General features: G+C 45.2%; 1 protein-coding gene and 1 long non-coding RNA gene across 3 annotated transcripts in view; one reads left to right on the top strand and one right to left on the bottom strand.

Annotated features, from left to right (window-relative positions):
- Window positions 1-1,487: 1,487 nt before the first annotated feature.
- Window positions 1,488-14,746, top strand: part of PSEN2 (presenilin 2) — a 17,336-nt gene continuing 4,077 nt past the window's right edge. The window contains exons 1-8 of the mRNA XM_086745043.1: window positions 1,488-1,615; window positions 6,939-7,135; window positions 7,861-8,090; window positions 9,060-9,201; window positions 10,103-10,170; window positions 10,998-11,218; window positions 12,022-12,120; window positions 13,930-14,007. Of these exons, the coding sequence (XP_086601169.1) occupies window positions 6,992-7,135; window positions 7,861-8,090; window positions 9,060-9,201; window positions 10,103-10,170; window positions 10,998-11,218; window positions 12,022-12,120; window positions 13,930-14,007 (982 nt within the window). The 5' untranslated portion in view covers window positions 1,488-1,615; window positions 6,939-6,991. The remainder of the gene's footprint in view (window positions 1,616-6,938; window positions 7,136-7,860; window positions 8,091-9,059; window positions 9,202-10,102; window positions 10,171-10,997; window positions 11,219-12,021; window positions 12,121-13,929; window positions 14,008-14,746) is intronic.
- Window positions 10,187-14,746, bottom strand: part of LOC147601304 (uncharacterized) — a 23,726-nt gene continuing 19,166 nt past the window's right edge. For both annotated transcript variants that reach the window (XR_015258172.1, XR_015258171.1), the window contains exon 4: window positions 10,187-10,815. This is a non-coding gene — a long non-coding RNA (uncharacterized LOC147601304). The remainder of the gene's footprint in view (window positions 10,816-14,746) is intronic.

The following is a 14,746-nucleotide window of genomic DNA, read 5'->3' as shown; positions in this document are numbered from 1 at the left end:
AGTTTCATCTGTCTACAGGATTATCTTGCTTACTGTCATGCTATTTTTCAGAGTGTAAGACCAAAAGTCTTACACTCTGAAAATACAAACCTCTCATACCTATAGCAAATAATGCGTGTTTGCCGTTTTCCTTTATTCATCCCTCTGATCTATAAACTGAGCAGAGGTCAGACACAACTCCTAAAGAACCATTTTTGGGCCATTTCCTCTGGTTTCTCTATTTACTCCTCCATGCTTCCCCCTTACCTTGTAATTTCAATCCGGATCTGCACACTCACATAGCTTTCCCATTTACCGAAGGCCGTCGATAAGCATTTAAATGCCTTAAAACCACCCGTTGCCCAGTGAGTTACACGGTCCGTAAAAACTTAAGTTACGGGTGTAAAGCCAGGCATTTTCAAGCAATTAGCTTAAAAGGGCCTTTCACTGGCATTACGCATTTCAGGTGTCCAGCTGTGAGGGTGCAGCTATCAAGCCTGAGGGGAGGGCGACGGTGCTTTGCCCGGCAGCTCACTCCTGTTCCCTACACACTGAGTCCTTCCACGGAGCCACTCACCGCCGCGCCCCGCCGCTTAACGGCGGCCGGCAGGACAGGGCCTCAGCTGAGCTGAGTCCTCGCTCTCCCTCGCTACCGCTGAAGGGAAAAGCCCTGGCACCACCGCCCGGTTGCGGGAGCCACAGTGCCTCCCCCTGAACACGCCCGAGGGCTGCGGGCCGCGCCCCACTATGGCGGCTCAGCCACCGCCCTCAGCACGGAGCAAGAGAGCGCGGAGGACCGCCTTCCTATTGGCCGTCCCTCTTCCCACCCTTCTCCCCCATTGTAGGAGCATGGCCGGTAGGCGGGTGCACCCCCCGAGCGACAGTCGCTGCGGTGAATCGGCGAGCGTGCTCGTCCTCCCGGCCGGCGTTGGGGCCAGAGTGCGGCGGAGCCAATGAGAGAGGAGCGGAGCCGGTGGCTGTGCCGGGAGTAGGTAAACAGCGGCGGGGTCTGCTCGAGCCGGGGCAGCGCGGCTCTGGCTGTATCGCTGCCGTGCCGTGCCGTGCCAGTGTTCGTGCAGGGGCTGGGGGGGCCGGTTCGCTGCGCTAGGCTCCTCCGTTCCACGCCGGGACCCGGCCCGGAGGCTGGGGGGCGAGGGGAAGGAGGCCCGGCAGCCTCGCTGGCTCCTTACGGTGAAAGTTTTATAGATGACTGTGTGCGTGCGTGTGTATATTCTTATATAGGCGCATGTTATATATATGTGTATATACAAAACACGTGTGCTTGTGTATATATGTGGGTAAAATATAAACATAGAGATTTCTGCTGAGGGGTGGCGTCCCAGCCTGCTGTCCGGGGTTTCATTTGGAAGCGCCGCCAGCACACCCTTAGCGGCAGCTGGGGAGGACGCCGGCACGGGTGCAGGGTCTCGGCCTCCTGCAAAATCTCTGACTGACAGGTTAGAGTTTTTTACCTTTCGTAATTTTTTTTTTTTTTTTTTTTTTAAGCGCCTGTTGTCTCTCTCTCTCTCTCCGCCAGCCGCTGCGTGGGTGGCCGGGCCGGCCATGCGCTTGGACGGGCACGGAAGCTGACCCAGCCCCGCTGCGTACGCTGTTCCCACTCGCGGCAGAACCGAGGGTGAGTGGGGGCACCCAGGGCTCCTCTTGGGTGCTCGGGTGGGAGACAGGAACCCAGCCCCAGCACGGGTGTGCTTGGATGTCCCTGGTGTGTCACCTCCAGCACCAGCTGGCTCAGGTGCCCCCAGCAGCATTAGGGCTGCCGCGAGAAGCTGCTCCTGCATGTGAAGTTTGACCCAAACTTTGAGGTTTTATGGGTGTAAGTAGGCCTGTGGGGCTGCGGCACCTTTGTGCTACGTCAAGAAGTTGACTGCTAGTATGTTTGAGCTTAGCACTGGCAAAATAATCCTTCTTGGGGAGGGTCTGATTTGAGCTCTGCCAGCAAAATAACCCTCAGGGGCTATGTGGTGTGCCTCTCTCGTGGGGCAAGAGAAAGCAGTGCTAGTTCAGCAATGTTGGTGTGCCCTAAAACAGAGAAAGAGAGCTACAAATCTCCACAGCTTCCCATAGTGTCTTGTGCTTTGTTGTTACTTTTGCATTCTGGGGCTGAAAGTGAATGGCATTTGCAAGGTCTCTTTTGACCGTTGAGGTGTGTTCCAAGTCCCCAGTGACTTTAGCAGCATGCATCTTTTGGCTTTATTGGCAAGAACCTGGAAATCTTTTTGGCCCCAACACTTAGAATTTCTTAAAGTTTTTTCCTCATCTTTGTATTTACCGACAGCAGTAATTTTTACAGCTGAAACTTAGGAGATCAGGCTGTTAGTGTCAGCTCAGAGCTTTCTCTTCATCTAAATATAGCAAAGGAAGACTGATTCTCTTGCTCTAGTTGCCATGAAAGAGAACAATTTATATAAGCAGGAATTTTAAGTCTCAAGTGGATTATTAAGTATTGTGCCAGCCTATAGCAGCTGTTCGGTGTTGCACTGGTATTATTTGTGATGGATGAAAGGCAAAGCAAAGGATTTCGGTTGGTTTGCTGCACAGTGATGTTGCAGCATGAAATTAAAAGACAAACCAAGGCTAGATCCTAATGCTAGTTTGAATTGGCCCAGTTTCATCAAAATCCATAAAGGTGATTTATTGCAGTTGAGGAAAGAGGTCCCTTGCATGAAGGACATCTGGAACGAGAGAAATGGTGACTCCTGCAGCCTTCATGAGACTGCTGTAAAGCAGGAGTCATTGTATTCCCACCTCAGCTGCTCCATTACAAGAAATACTTAGTACTGGCCTAGTTTGTGTCCCCTTTCATTTTTGCCATGTAGTTTTGAGAGTTTGGTCTTTTGGCTCTTAAACATTGTGTGATTTGTTTTGAATGGGACCTAATGGTTTGAATCTATCCACACAGGAAAAAAAGGAAAATCTTGCCGGATACCCTGCAACCTAATGGGTCCATTTGATGGTCTGGCATGTGTTGTTCATCTCCTTCATTTAGTGTATTTGGTAGACCGTGCTCTATAGCTTTCTGTGAATATAGATACAGTTTGCATTTTCACCCCATACCAAAAGCTCTTCCTGTTGCTATAGCCAGAAGGGAAGCGTGCTTGTCTCAGCCCTCCATGCTTTCCTTTCCTGATCTGTCCTTCCCTCTTTTCAGCTCAGTATTGGAAAACACAGTCAGTATGCACCAATATATTTGGTGCCATGTGCGTGAATAGGAAAGAAGGTTCCTGTGCTCCTCTTTAGGAGGCAGAAATCACCTCCACAAGGCCCCTTCCCTTAGTTTAACCAGTGAAATGGTATCAGGAACCAGTGTGGCTTTATAATACCCCTTTCTTGGTTGCCTGGTGCTCTGTGGCTCCCTTTCTGTTAGGCAAGTGAGCCCCCAGGGCAGAGGCTTTCTTTCATTTTGCTCTGCTCAGCCCAAAGGGTGCTGTCGTGCTGGGTAGGTAGGTGTGAGGGTGACCAGGCTGGTTCTTTCTCCCCTGAAGGACAGACTGCTTAAATCAAAGCTCTCTCTGGCAGCCAGCACAGTCTTGGTGCTGGTTCAAAGTGCAGCTCTGGTGAATACCTAGTGTTGTTAGACAAACTCCTTGCTGGGTCTCTGGTGGGGCAGAGGGGGAGGGCCAGTGTTCCTGCCTCTGTAAACTGTATGTCAAAGACCCCTGCTTGGCTAAGAGCCACGCTGCCACAGGTGTTGCAAACCTGAGGTGAGGGTGGGCTGCTTGTCTGGGATTGAGCAGAGGGTTTGTCACTGTAAGGCTGGACCCTACTGGAAGGGGGATGGCCCAGCACTCCCTTTCCCTCCTGTGGGCATTGGCACTGAGGCTGCTTATGTAGCCAGCCTGGGAGCTGGTCCTGCTGAAACCTGGCTCTGTGAAAGCAAAGGAGAACAAGTGCCCATTGTCTTGTCAAAAGAGCTCGACAGCTGATAAGCACCTGGTGTTGGCACCAGAGAGCCTGAGGGTGGCAGGACAACCCCTTTGGCAGGACCACGTATTTAGGTCAGTTTAAGGCAGTTGTGAGTACAGCATCTAAGGATGTGTTGAGGGCTGGTTGCCACAGGAGCTCCTGTAAAGTCCCAGATACGTTGGGGTCTGTTTGTGTCAGCCCTCACTGAAACCAATGCCTTGTAAACAAGGGACAATAAAGCTGTCTTCAGGTCTGAGTCTGCCTGCTGACCAGAAGTATTGTTGCATCTTTGCGTTTGTCCGTATCCTTGTTGAAGGAGAATAGCAGAAAATGTCCAGCTTAAAACCAGCTGCATTGCAACATGAGATTCTTTTTCCATGTAATCATGGAGATTAGTAATTAGTACTGTGTTTTTGCTATTGGTTTAACTCCTCCAGTGGGCACAACTGGGGTGTTGAAAATAGGCTAATTGGCTGCCCCTTCTAAATCCCCTGCAGAATTGCTCTGTTTGTAGCGAAAAAATGATGTAGCACTTTATTAAACACTGAGAGAAAAAAATCTTTAGTATTTTTATTGGGTTGTTAAAACATAAATATTGGTCCCAAACTATCAGAGAGTAAATCTTTTCCTTCTCTGGTCTCTGACATGGGCAGAAAGTTTTGAGTTATTTAAATTCCCTGGGTCACAGATCCCATGGCATGAATAACTTAACCTGTTCACAGATCCAGAAGTATGTCATGATTGAATGACTTTATGTACCCGACTTCTTTAAAGGCCTAAATCCTATAACTGAGCCAGAATCTAGGCTCTCAGCTGTAAATTGTGAGCCCTCACGCGCTCGCTCAGAAGAATGTGTTAAGCACCCGGAGTGGAGATTTTGGGCTCTGTAAGAAATGAGCATACAAAGGCAGGTGTCAGGCAGCTCACTTGTAAAAACACAGTATTAATGTGAAGCTGACAGGTCTGGCTTGAGGGCTGCCCGTGTGCCATGGTTTCGGCTGGGATAGAGTTAATTTTCTTCCTAGTAGCTGGCATAATGCTGTGTTTTGGATTTAGTATGAGAATAATGTTGATAATGCACTGATGTTTTAGTTGTTGCTAAGTACTGCTTACACTAAGTCAAGGACTTCTCAGCTTCTTGTGCCAGCGAGAAAGCTGGAGGTGCACAAGAAGCTGGGAGGGGGCGCAACCGGGACAGTTGACTCAAACTGGCCAAAGGGATATTCCATACCATATGATGTCATTCCCAGCATATAAACTGGGGGGAGCTGGCCTGGGGGCAGTGATCGCTGCTCAGGGACTGGGCAGGCATCAGTTGGTGAGCGATTGCATCACTTGTTTTTCTTGGATTTTGTTTCTCTTTTTGTTGTTTTCATTACAATTTATTATTATTATAATACTTTATTTCAATCATTAAATTTGTTCTTATCTCAACCCCTGAGTTTTCTTACTTTTACCCTTCTGATTCTCTCCCCCATCCCATGGGGTTGGGGGAGGGTGAGCAAGAAGCTGTGTTGTGCTTAGTTACTGGCTGGGTTAAACCATGACACTCTGCATTTGTTACCCATAATTGTACCACTTCTAGCACTAAAAGAGGAACAAAACTGTATGAAAAAGCTTGATGAGAAGGCAGGGGAGGAGCAGATGTCTGAAATATGTTTCACTTGGGCATATTGAGTTGATGTTCTAAAATTTCTTGAAGGTGCCAGATGTGTTGAGGAGGTTGTGAAAGAAAGGGTAATCTCCCACTCCTCCCTCTTTCCTTCCTCCACAGTGAATTTCAATTTCTTTAGTGAGAAGCAAGAGTATCTCGCAGATCTTCAGAGTGCCCACTCTGACCTCTCAAGCTGGCTGGTAGACAGCACAGTATACTGGTTGGACTGCAAATGCGTGATTCAGATTTAAATGACTGCATCCAAGTCGTATGGCTTCTTCAGCTTCCTCTTTTGAGTTGGATATATTTTCTGAGAGACACAGGCTTTTTTTTGCAAGATACTTTGGGTAAAATAATCTTGTAGATATTACACCTCTACAATGCATTAGAGGTCTGGTTTTGCTTATGGACAGGTGGCTGAGAATTGGAAGGTGACTGAATTATCCTTGTTTTTGCTTTGTTAAGCTGACTTAATAAAAGCTAAACAGAATTTTCCTATCGTCTGCCTTTAGAGCTTCCTGAAATCCTAGCTTTAAGGCTGTTTCACAGTATCTGGGGTAGTGCACCTCTCCTCTCTGGTGAACAGAAAGAAGAGCTGTTACTTTTCTCTCTGCTCTGTGCCACTGCTTTGCTTGTTTTTCTGCACAGTAGTAGGTGGAAAGAGGCCAAACACTTCTTGCCCCAACTCTTACACTCCAAGTTGTTGCCCATCCAAGTGATTTTGCTTTTAATCACAAGGCAACATAAGGGGGGAAAAAAAGTGGCTCACCTAAGGAGTGGTGGTCTTTCCCTTTCTTCACAAACCTCTCCTTGTCCATGGGCAAAGAGAAGAATTGCTTATGAAATCAATCTGGTTAAAAAAACCAGTCATATCAGAGAAGATGGCATGTAATTCCTGCTTAGTGGCTTATGTAAAGCCAAGGCTCTAAGTTACCAAGAAACTTCTGCTACCTGCCAATGCTTGTGGGAGTGTTGTGTAAGAGCTGAGCTCTCTTAACTTTCTAGCAGGCATCCAACATTTGAAGTGAAGCTTTGTTTGGCCCGTGCAAAACAAACACTAAGCACTGAAAAACCTCCTTTGTGGGAGTCAAGGTGTACTAATGGGAGAGGGAAAATAGAGGCAGCTGTGGCAAAGAAAAAGTATTAAATTGCTTCAGTGCTGCATTTTGCTGTTCTCCCTGACTGCAAAAGTCATAGTGACTTTAACTGAACGGATTGTCATGCCTGGGGTGACAGCAGGCTAAATCAGTTGTTAGAAGGAGATGAAGTTACATAGCATGCTGTAGCCTCCCTGCTGAAGTTGTCTCCTCTTCAGACTTCCAGGTGTTTGCACTGCGGTGTTCACTGTTTCTCTTTCCTTCTGCTCTGCTTGTTCCCTCAGCCTTGAGTAGCATTTGGCTGTGCCCCTCCTGAGTGCTCCCTAGGAAAGCAAAAATGATCACATTCATGAACAACTCGGACAGCGAGGAGGAGCCTTGCAATGAGAGAACGTCCCTGATGTCTGCGGAGAGCCCTCCAGTACCCTCCTACCAGGATGGCCTGCAAGCCTCAGAAGCAGGGGAACTGCAGGCACATAGGGTAGGTGTGCGTCCTTCGTGGAGTGTGAAGAAATGGGCTGTGATGGCAGATGTAGTCCTGCTACCCCTCAATCCCTTCCTGCAGACTGGCTTCTGGGATTGACTTTGGCCAGTGTTGTTTCTCTGGTGTCACTCTCAGCCAGCAGCAGCAGTGCCTGTTCCCATTTCCTCCACTGTGACTTTCCCCCCCTTTTTTTATCTCTGTATATACTCCTCCCTTTTCCTTCCTTTTGGTAAAGATACAGGCTTTTAATCAGGACCTGATGCACATATGACTCTTGCAGGATATCCTTTTTAGCCTTCTTGTTTTGCCAGAAACCCTTTGTCTGCTCTAGTCAAATGCAGCAAATGTTAGAACAGAATCTAGTGCTGCTGCCAGCAAAGCAGCAGGGTAAAGCAAGCACAGCATTGTGGGGAGGAACTTGTCAAGCTTATCCCACCTCAGATGACATTTCTTCTATCTCAGTGCTGGGCATCTTGCCCTTCATGTGCATGTGTCTGTGTATATATTTGCACTTGAAGAGGCCCTTAGATATGGTTTTGGTTTAAAAACTCAATTGCAGCTTGTTGGTAATGAAATTTTTAATTTTATTGTTCACTTGGTACCTTTCTATTACAAGTTGGTATGCTGTGGTAGCCTACAGCAGCCTCATGAAATGTGATGGAATAAAGTTTTGAACACAAAGAAAAGCAGTGTCTTATAGGTTTGCTAATATTTCTTTTCAGAAGAGGCGAACAGGTAGCAGCCGTAGCCCTAACAATATTGCTGATGGGGATGTGCCTGACTCGCGTGTTCCAGTGAGAGAAAGCGCCTTGGAAAATGAAGAGGAGGAACTGACTCTGAAATATGGAGCAAAGCATGTAATCATGCTCTTTGTGCCTGTCACCCTTTGTATGATTGTTGTCGTCGCCACCATAAAATCAGTGCGCTTCTATACGGAGAAAAACGGGCAGCTGTAAGTGAGGTCTTCAAAACAGCCTCTGAGTACATGGGATCCCTAGCTTTACACATACGTTCCACGCACATGTGTCTGAGTACACAGAGTGCTTCCTTGGCAGGTTGAGAGAACCTTTACCAGCTAAACGTTGCTCTGTAAACATACAAAGATCTTACTAAAGAACGCCACGTTCATCTGTGTAAGTTTTTCCATACTTGCATTATACTGATTCGTTAGCACTGTCATTAGGACATCTTAAGTGAAGCCTGTGAGCAGCATAATAATGAAGTTGCTTGATACTGCAGCATAAAAGGCCCAGGCTGAACTTCCAGTCTGTTCACCCGCTAGCTGGCAGCAGTCAGGGAATAGCATGTTCATTTGGATGAGTGTCTCATTTCCTGATGACATTTCTGGTTCCTAAAGACTCATGGTGTGGATACATAATTCCATCCAGCTCTTGCTGACTCTGCCTCAGAGCATTCTGGGTGCTTTAGCTTCACATGGCGGGTGGAAAAATGTGGACTGTGGTCCCTTGCACTGAACCAAAGGAAACAAAATAGGGGTGGGGTGCAGGGTAATGAGAAGGGGTAAAAGAATTCAAGACTCTCCTACCACGTGTGGAAAGAAAGGGTCCCCTCCTTTCAGGACAGCACCTGGGATGTATCCTTGTGTATCTTTTTTCATGGAGAGGAAAAAAAAAATTGTGGCCTGGAGAAAAGTTACTAAACTTAGTCATTTATACTCTAGTTCTTTTTGTTTAGAGCTCTGCCAGCCACAGCTTCCCCGTAGGAATGTGCTTTTGATAGATATCACTAATCTTTAGTTGATAATTAACTGGAGCCCAGCCCCTTCAGAGGCTACATCTCATATTTGCTGTCCTTGGCAGTCATACCTCCCTTTCTTTCCCACACACAGGGGTCTGGTTTTATCTTGGGGCAGTTAGAAGACAATATATGTACTTTACATGTCTTTTGCTTTATACTGCAGGATCTACACCCCTTTCAGTGAGGACACCCCGTCTGTGGGCCAGCGTCTCTTGAACTCTGTGTTGAACACCATCATAATGATCAGTGTCATTGTTGTAATGACAGTGTTCCTAGTTCTGCTCTATAAATATCGCTGCTACAAGGTAAAGCGTTCATGCCAGAGCCTTTTCCACCTATATGAAGTGAACTTGAGTTCAAATAGGACTTGCGTCTCGGTGAGAAATACAGGCACTGCACTGGCTAGTCCACACCTTAGTCATAGCAAGAATGGTATCATACCTTTGTCACTTTTGTACCACTGCCTTTGTCAGTGGTCGTAGAGCTGTGCCCCCAAATATGCTTTCTTGTTGTTTTGTCACTAATGGTAGAAAACAAGGCCTGCTACTTTGTGTTAGTCAGGTCTGAGTCTTCTCCATCTGATTAAAAGGTTTTGCAGTTTGTACTTAGAGACTAAGTTGTACCATTTACTGTGAATGCCTTCTCTTAAGAAGTTTCAGACAAGCATTGTGGGAACTGCTATTATTCCTGCCTGTGGAGGCTCTGGTGGAAGGGGGCAAGGCCTGAGCCTGAGGGAAAGGCACATTCAGGTTTGTGGTGCCCAGGGAGTTGTTAATGTGGTACCAGTTCAGCACCTGAGCACAGGCCATTGTTGCTTTTTCAGCTTGGCCCCAGCATGGATTTATTGTACAGCCTTGGGCAAACCTCTCCTCCTCCCCACCAAGCAGAGAGAATACACTTGCCTGTCTAAGCTAGAAGCCAGTATGGATACCCATGGAAATGGATAGGAAAGAAACTAAAAAACCGCAACCAAAGCAACAAAAAAAACCACCAAGGGACAGAATATAAAATGTAAGAATTTGGGAGAACTGGGAGCAACTGGTTGTCCCTCCCCCTTCACTGGCAGTGGGGAAGACAGGGTCTTTGGAAAATCGAGGAGTGAAGGAAACGATTGGACAATCAGAAGCTCTGTTGATAGTGTGTGCAGCACTGTGACCTGCATAAGGGGGAACAGCCCCTTCAGACACTGTCTCTTGTCCTTAATAGTTCATCCATGGATGGCTGATCCTGTCCTCTTTGATGCTGCTCTTCCTCTTTACCTACATATATCTCGGGTAAGTGGGAATGGTGCAGGTGCCCTGGCAGTCCAGGGCTCCTTCACCTCTTTGCAGAAAATCCCCAACTTGAACAACAACAGGAATGCTTCCTTTTCTCCAAATGGATGTTTAAAAATCACTAGAATGAGGTAGCTTTCTTTAAAAAAAAAAAAAAAAAAAAGGAAAACGAGAGCTTTAATAGGCAATGCCTGATTTTACTGTGCCTACTGTACAAAAATCACTGAGAAGTGATACCATGAGCGTGAACTGAACAGGCTGAACCTTGTGGTACAGAGGCCCTGAATTATACATTGAGAAACAAGTGGAAAGGAACTTTATGTGCTGAGTTGGTTCTCTGACTTGTCTTGCCTTTTTCTCAGGCTACATTGTTTCAAGCTCATTCCCTTAGCTCCCAGCTCAGGTAGAACCAAGCTTTTAACTTGCTGGTTATACCTGTTAAAACTTTTTATCTTTAACTGTGAGCATCCTGCATCTGGTGGGATGACTATTCCATGACTTCTTTGTTGCAGGCAGTCATGTAGTTGCAGGCGTAGGTTCAGTTAAGACTTGAAGTCCTGCCTTCTCAAACCCTTGGAATCACTGTTGATCCTCGGGACTAGGGTGGTCTGCAGTGCTTGTCCGTGCACACAGCACATCCATCTCCTGCAACGGAGGAGAAAACGAAGAGCAGCAATTGGCTGCAAGGCAGGTTTCCCCCTTCATGATGAGAGCTGCTTCTATCCTGCTTCTTCCTGGTATGGTGGGAGTCTTGTTTAACTACAGCTAGTAGGGCGCTTTGTGTGTCAGTTGCTTTTATTGCTCAGCTAAATTTTCTTGTATTCCAGTGAAGTATTGAAGACGTACAATGTGGCCATGGATTACCCCACTCTGTTCTTAATCATCTGGAATTTTGGAGCCGTTGGAATGATATGCATACACTGGAAAGGTCCTTTGCAGCTCCAGCAAGCATATCTCATTATGATCAGTGCTCTGATGGCACTGGTTTTCATTAAATATCTACCTGAGTGGTCAGCATGGGTGATTCTAGGTGCAATCTCCATCTATGGTAAGTGGGTTCTGACTCTTGAAATGTGGCTCATGGAGAAGTTACTCTGAGGCAATCTCAGGACTGTGCATGTCATTCAAAAAACACTCTTATGGTGTTTTTTAAGTTGACTCCCTGGCTTGTCTCTTGCTAACTTATTCATGTAGGTACTGTATTCCTACCATGTCTTTCCTACCAGGTTAGGGAAGTAGTGAACCACATCTAACTGCATGGTAGGGGTGGTTGGATTTTTATCAGTAGCAACCTGATATTCTTGCCATTTATGATTATCAAGAGATAATTTTGGTATGAGTTAAAAGTTTCAAGAGAACCTGCAGAACAAGAGGCTGCTGGGGGGTAACTTTCAGATCGGTGAGGAGCTCTGACAGAGGAGACAGAGTAGGCAAAGAGGAACTGGACCAAAGGCCTTCATTCATGTGAAACACAGTGTATGGAGTGAAGGGCTATGGAATGCGAACAAAGTACCCCAGTCCTCCTCTAATTAAAGTTAACACCTTGATGCAATGCTGTCATCTACTTTCAAAGAAATAATGTGGTATTCTCAAGAGGCTTTTTGTAGGATTAGTGCAATGAAAACTCTTATTATTACATTAAGCCATGGGGATGGTATTTTAAGTGAACGACATCTTCAGGGACTAGAACAGCTAGAGTTATGCAAAGTGTCAGAAACTGCCATTCAGGAAATCATCCGCTTAATATTGATAGATGTAATTTTGAGGGGGAGAATAGCTTTTTGAAGATAAAAAATGTAAAATATGCATAACAGTTTGAGATGAGATTGTCTGGCCCTTTTCTCTTTGTAGATCTGATGGCTGTTCTCTGTCCCAAGGGGCCACTGCGAATGTTGGTAGAAACTGCACAGGAGAGAAATGAGCCCATTTTTCCTGCATTAATATATTCCTGTGAGTAAGATTAGAATGTTTTTACCCAGATTAAACTTGCAATCTATTTCTGTGTCAAACCAAAGAGCACTGTTTTAGTTACTTTCTTGCCTTAAGATTGGTGCCATTTATGTTCTGGAACAGACCATTTGTAGAGGGCCTTGTTTATCCATTACAGTGGTGCTAACTAATTAGCCAAAGGGAGCCCACATTTGCCTTGTGGAGCTGAAATGTTCACAAGTAGATTTATCCTTTTGTGAATACAGTGCAAAACATGCCCCTTTGTTCTGCATACAAAAACCTGTGTTAGGTGGACAGTAGTGTTTGCAAAGTTCTGTGATTAGGTGATGCTCACTCGATACACTTGTGTATACACTTTATAGACACACTTTAAACATGTGATGAGGTGCCATTATTCCTGTAGCCTCCTCTTGCTCTGTGCACTGTACAGATGGCAATGCTTAGAATATATTTGCTTTTGCTTTATCTTTCATTGTGTGGCTGCTCGCTTTGTAAAGGGCTCTATTCACATATTGCTCTGCAAACAAAATCAGTCATCTCTTCCCTGGCTTTCTTGGGCTGTTTAACTATGATGGTGCTTGATGTCCTCATCCACAAAGGTATATACAAGTGCTTTAGATTAAGATAGTTGGAAGGCAAGCAATTTGACACTCTTGAGTCCAGGTCCCATCTGCTCCATGGACCTCAGTGACTTTTTCATTACATTGCTTGTAAGATGAATGGGTATTTCCAAATGTTAAGTGCTAAGCTGAGGATGCCTACAACCTGATTGATCTTTTTTTTTTTTTTTTTTTTTTTTTCCCAAGCATTTAGTGTTACATAAATGCTTTTATATGTTCCAAGCAGAGCTTCTGTTGGCTTCAGCTGAGCTCCCTTTTACTGGCAATTCTGTTATACTGACCTATATACAATATAGATGAAGTCTCTTACATGTTTTAGTTAACAAACAAGAGTTTCTTTGAACGAGAATGCAATTCAACAAATAATAAATACTGAACAAAAAGTTCTTGTGCAGAACATCAGTGTCTCCATCGCAAGACCACATTCTGTGGCTCCCTCTAGATGCAAAAACATCACCTTGGCTGAGCTTGTATTGGAAAAACAGGCACTGTGTTTGTCTTGGCTTATTTTGTTTAGTTTAGCTTCTAGAAAAACAGGAAGACCGATACACACTTAAATAAACAGCTGATTTGAGTTCCATTCCACTGATTTCAGAATGGTTTGTATTCCTTTTTAAGTTAGGGATCCATCTCAAGATTCTAACATCCAAACATCCTTCACTTGTTCTTGAAACCAAAACAGAAATAGCCAATATTTTGACAGGAAAGAACCAAAGCAAACAGGCAGAGAAAGCTGTCACTCTGACACCTCCTGTATATCCCTCGCTTGTGTGCTTTCCCTTTAGCAGAACATGAGAAGTAAGCTATGTAAGTTAAACTCCGGTGGTCTTTTTCTACTACCATCATCTCCTGGGCAGCTGTTCTCTTTGAAAAGAAGAGCCAGAAACCAGGAAGAAAACAAAGGAGCTGAGGACCCTAGTTCTGCTTTCTTTAGCCTACAGTAGCGAAGACTATACTGACCCATAGGTATTTGTGCTTTGGGACTTTCTTACAAACTGAATGGCTGCACTGCCCCAGTTTTCTCCCACCTTGCCTTCGAAGTGCCTAGGGAAACCAACTAAGAATGAGTGTTTTCAAAGCATTTACAGGGGCAACGGCTTGTATTTTTAGGGACAGATAAATACTTAGCTCATCTGAGCTATAGTGTCTGATGTTTTATGCAGCTGATTACTTCCTGTCTTTCTTCTAGCTGCTATGATATGGACAGTTGGAATGGCAAAACCAGACACAGCAGCAAGAGGACCGAGTCAGCAGATGCAGGATGAAGGTTTGTTTACATGTTGCTCTTCTGTACAGAGCACTGTCCTGTGGAAATAATCTGTATGTTTGAGACTGCAAGTAGATGTAAGCTCCTGAGTCCTGAGAGATGCATTATTTTTTCAGAGTTACATTAGTTGCAGAACTCAGTGATGTTCTGAAACTTGATGTTAGGACTGGCAGCAAAAATGACTAGACAATGTAGGAAGCTCTAGTGTTTAGGCTGTCTTTATTTTAAAAAAACAAACCAGCCAACCAAAAAAAAACAAACAGAAGAGTTGTCCAGCACACATCTTCAGATGTACTGAAGTCAAAGCTAAAAGCGGGCTAGTGGGGGTTTATATTTTTTACTAGCTGGAGATGGTAAATTACAACATAGGCTCATAAAAAAGCTGATGAGCTGGTGAACTTAAGTGTGTTGCATTCAGGCCACTGCCAAGGAACAGACTGCTTTTAACAAACTGTAAGTGCAATATGGCTTACTCTGCCAAAGAAAACGAACGTCTTTACTTTTAACCTTGGGTAAAGGCTTATGTTTGGGCAATAACCCAGCAGTAGTTGATATGTTCCAAGTTTACATTTGGTCCTGTGGTAATTTTTGTGTCTTTGCTTTTATCTTCTTGAAAGGCAAGTTAAACTGCAATTTTGAAGGTGATTGAATAAAATCTGACTTGTGGTGTTGGGAGGATTTCCCACTTGGTCCTGTTGCACTTCAGAGATAACAGTTACCTTTTTTCTGTTAAAGCAAT

This window comes from Chlamydotis macqueenii, chromosome 3 (assembly GCF_036417535.1).
Source record: "Chlamydotis macqueenii isolate bChlMac1 chromosome 3, bChlMac1.mat, whole genome shotgun sequence".
In the NCBI taxonomy this organism is placed as follows: domain Eukaryota; kingdom Metazoa; phylum Chordata; class Aves; order Otidiformes; family Otididae; genus Chlamydotis; species Chlamydotis macqueenii.
The sequence above is the reverse complement of the archived record's forward strand: the minus strand, read 5'-3'. Positions and strand labels throughout refer to the sequence as shown.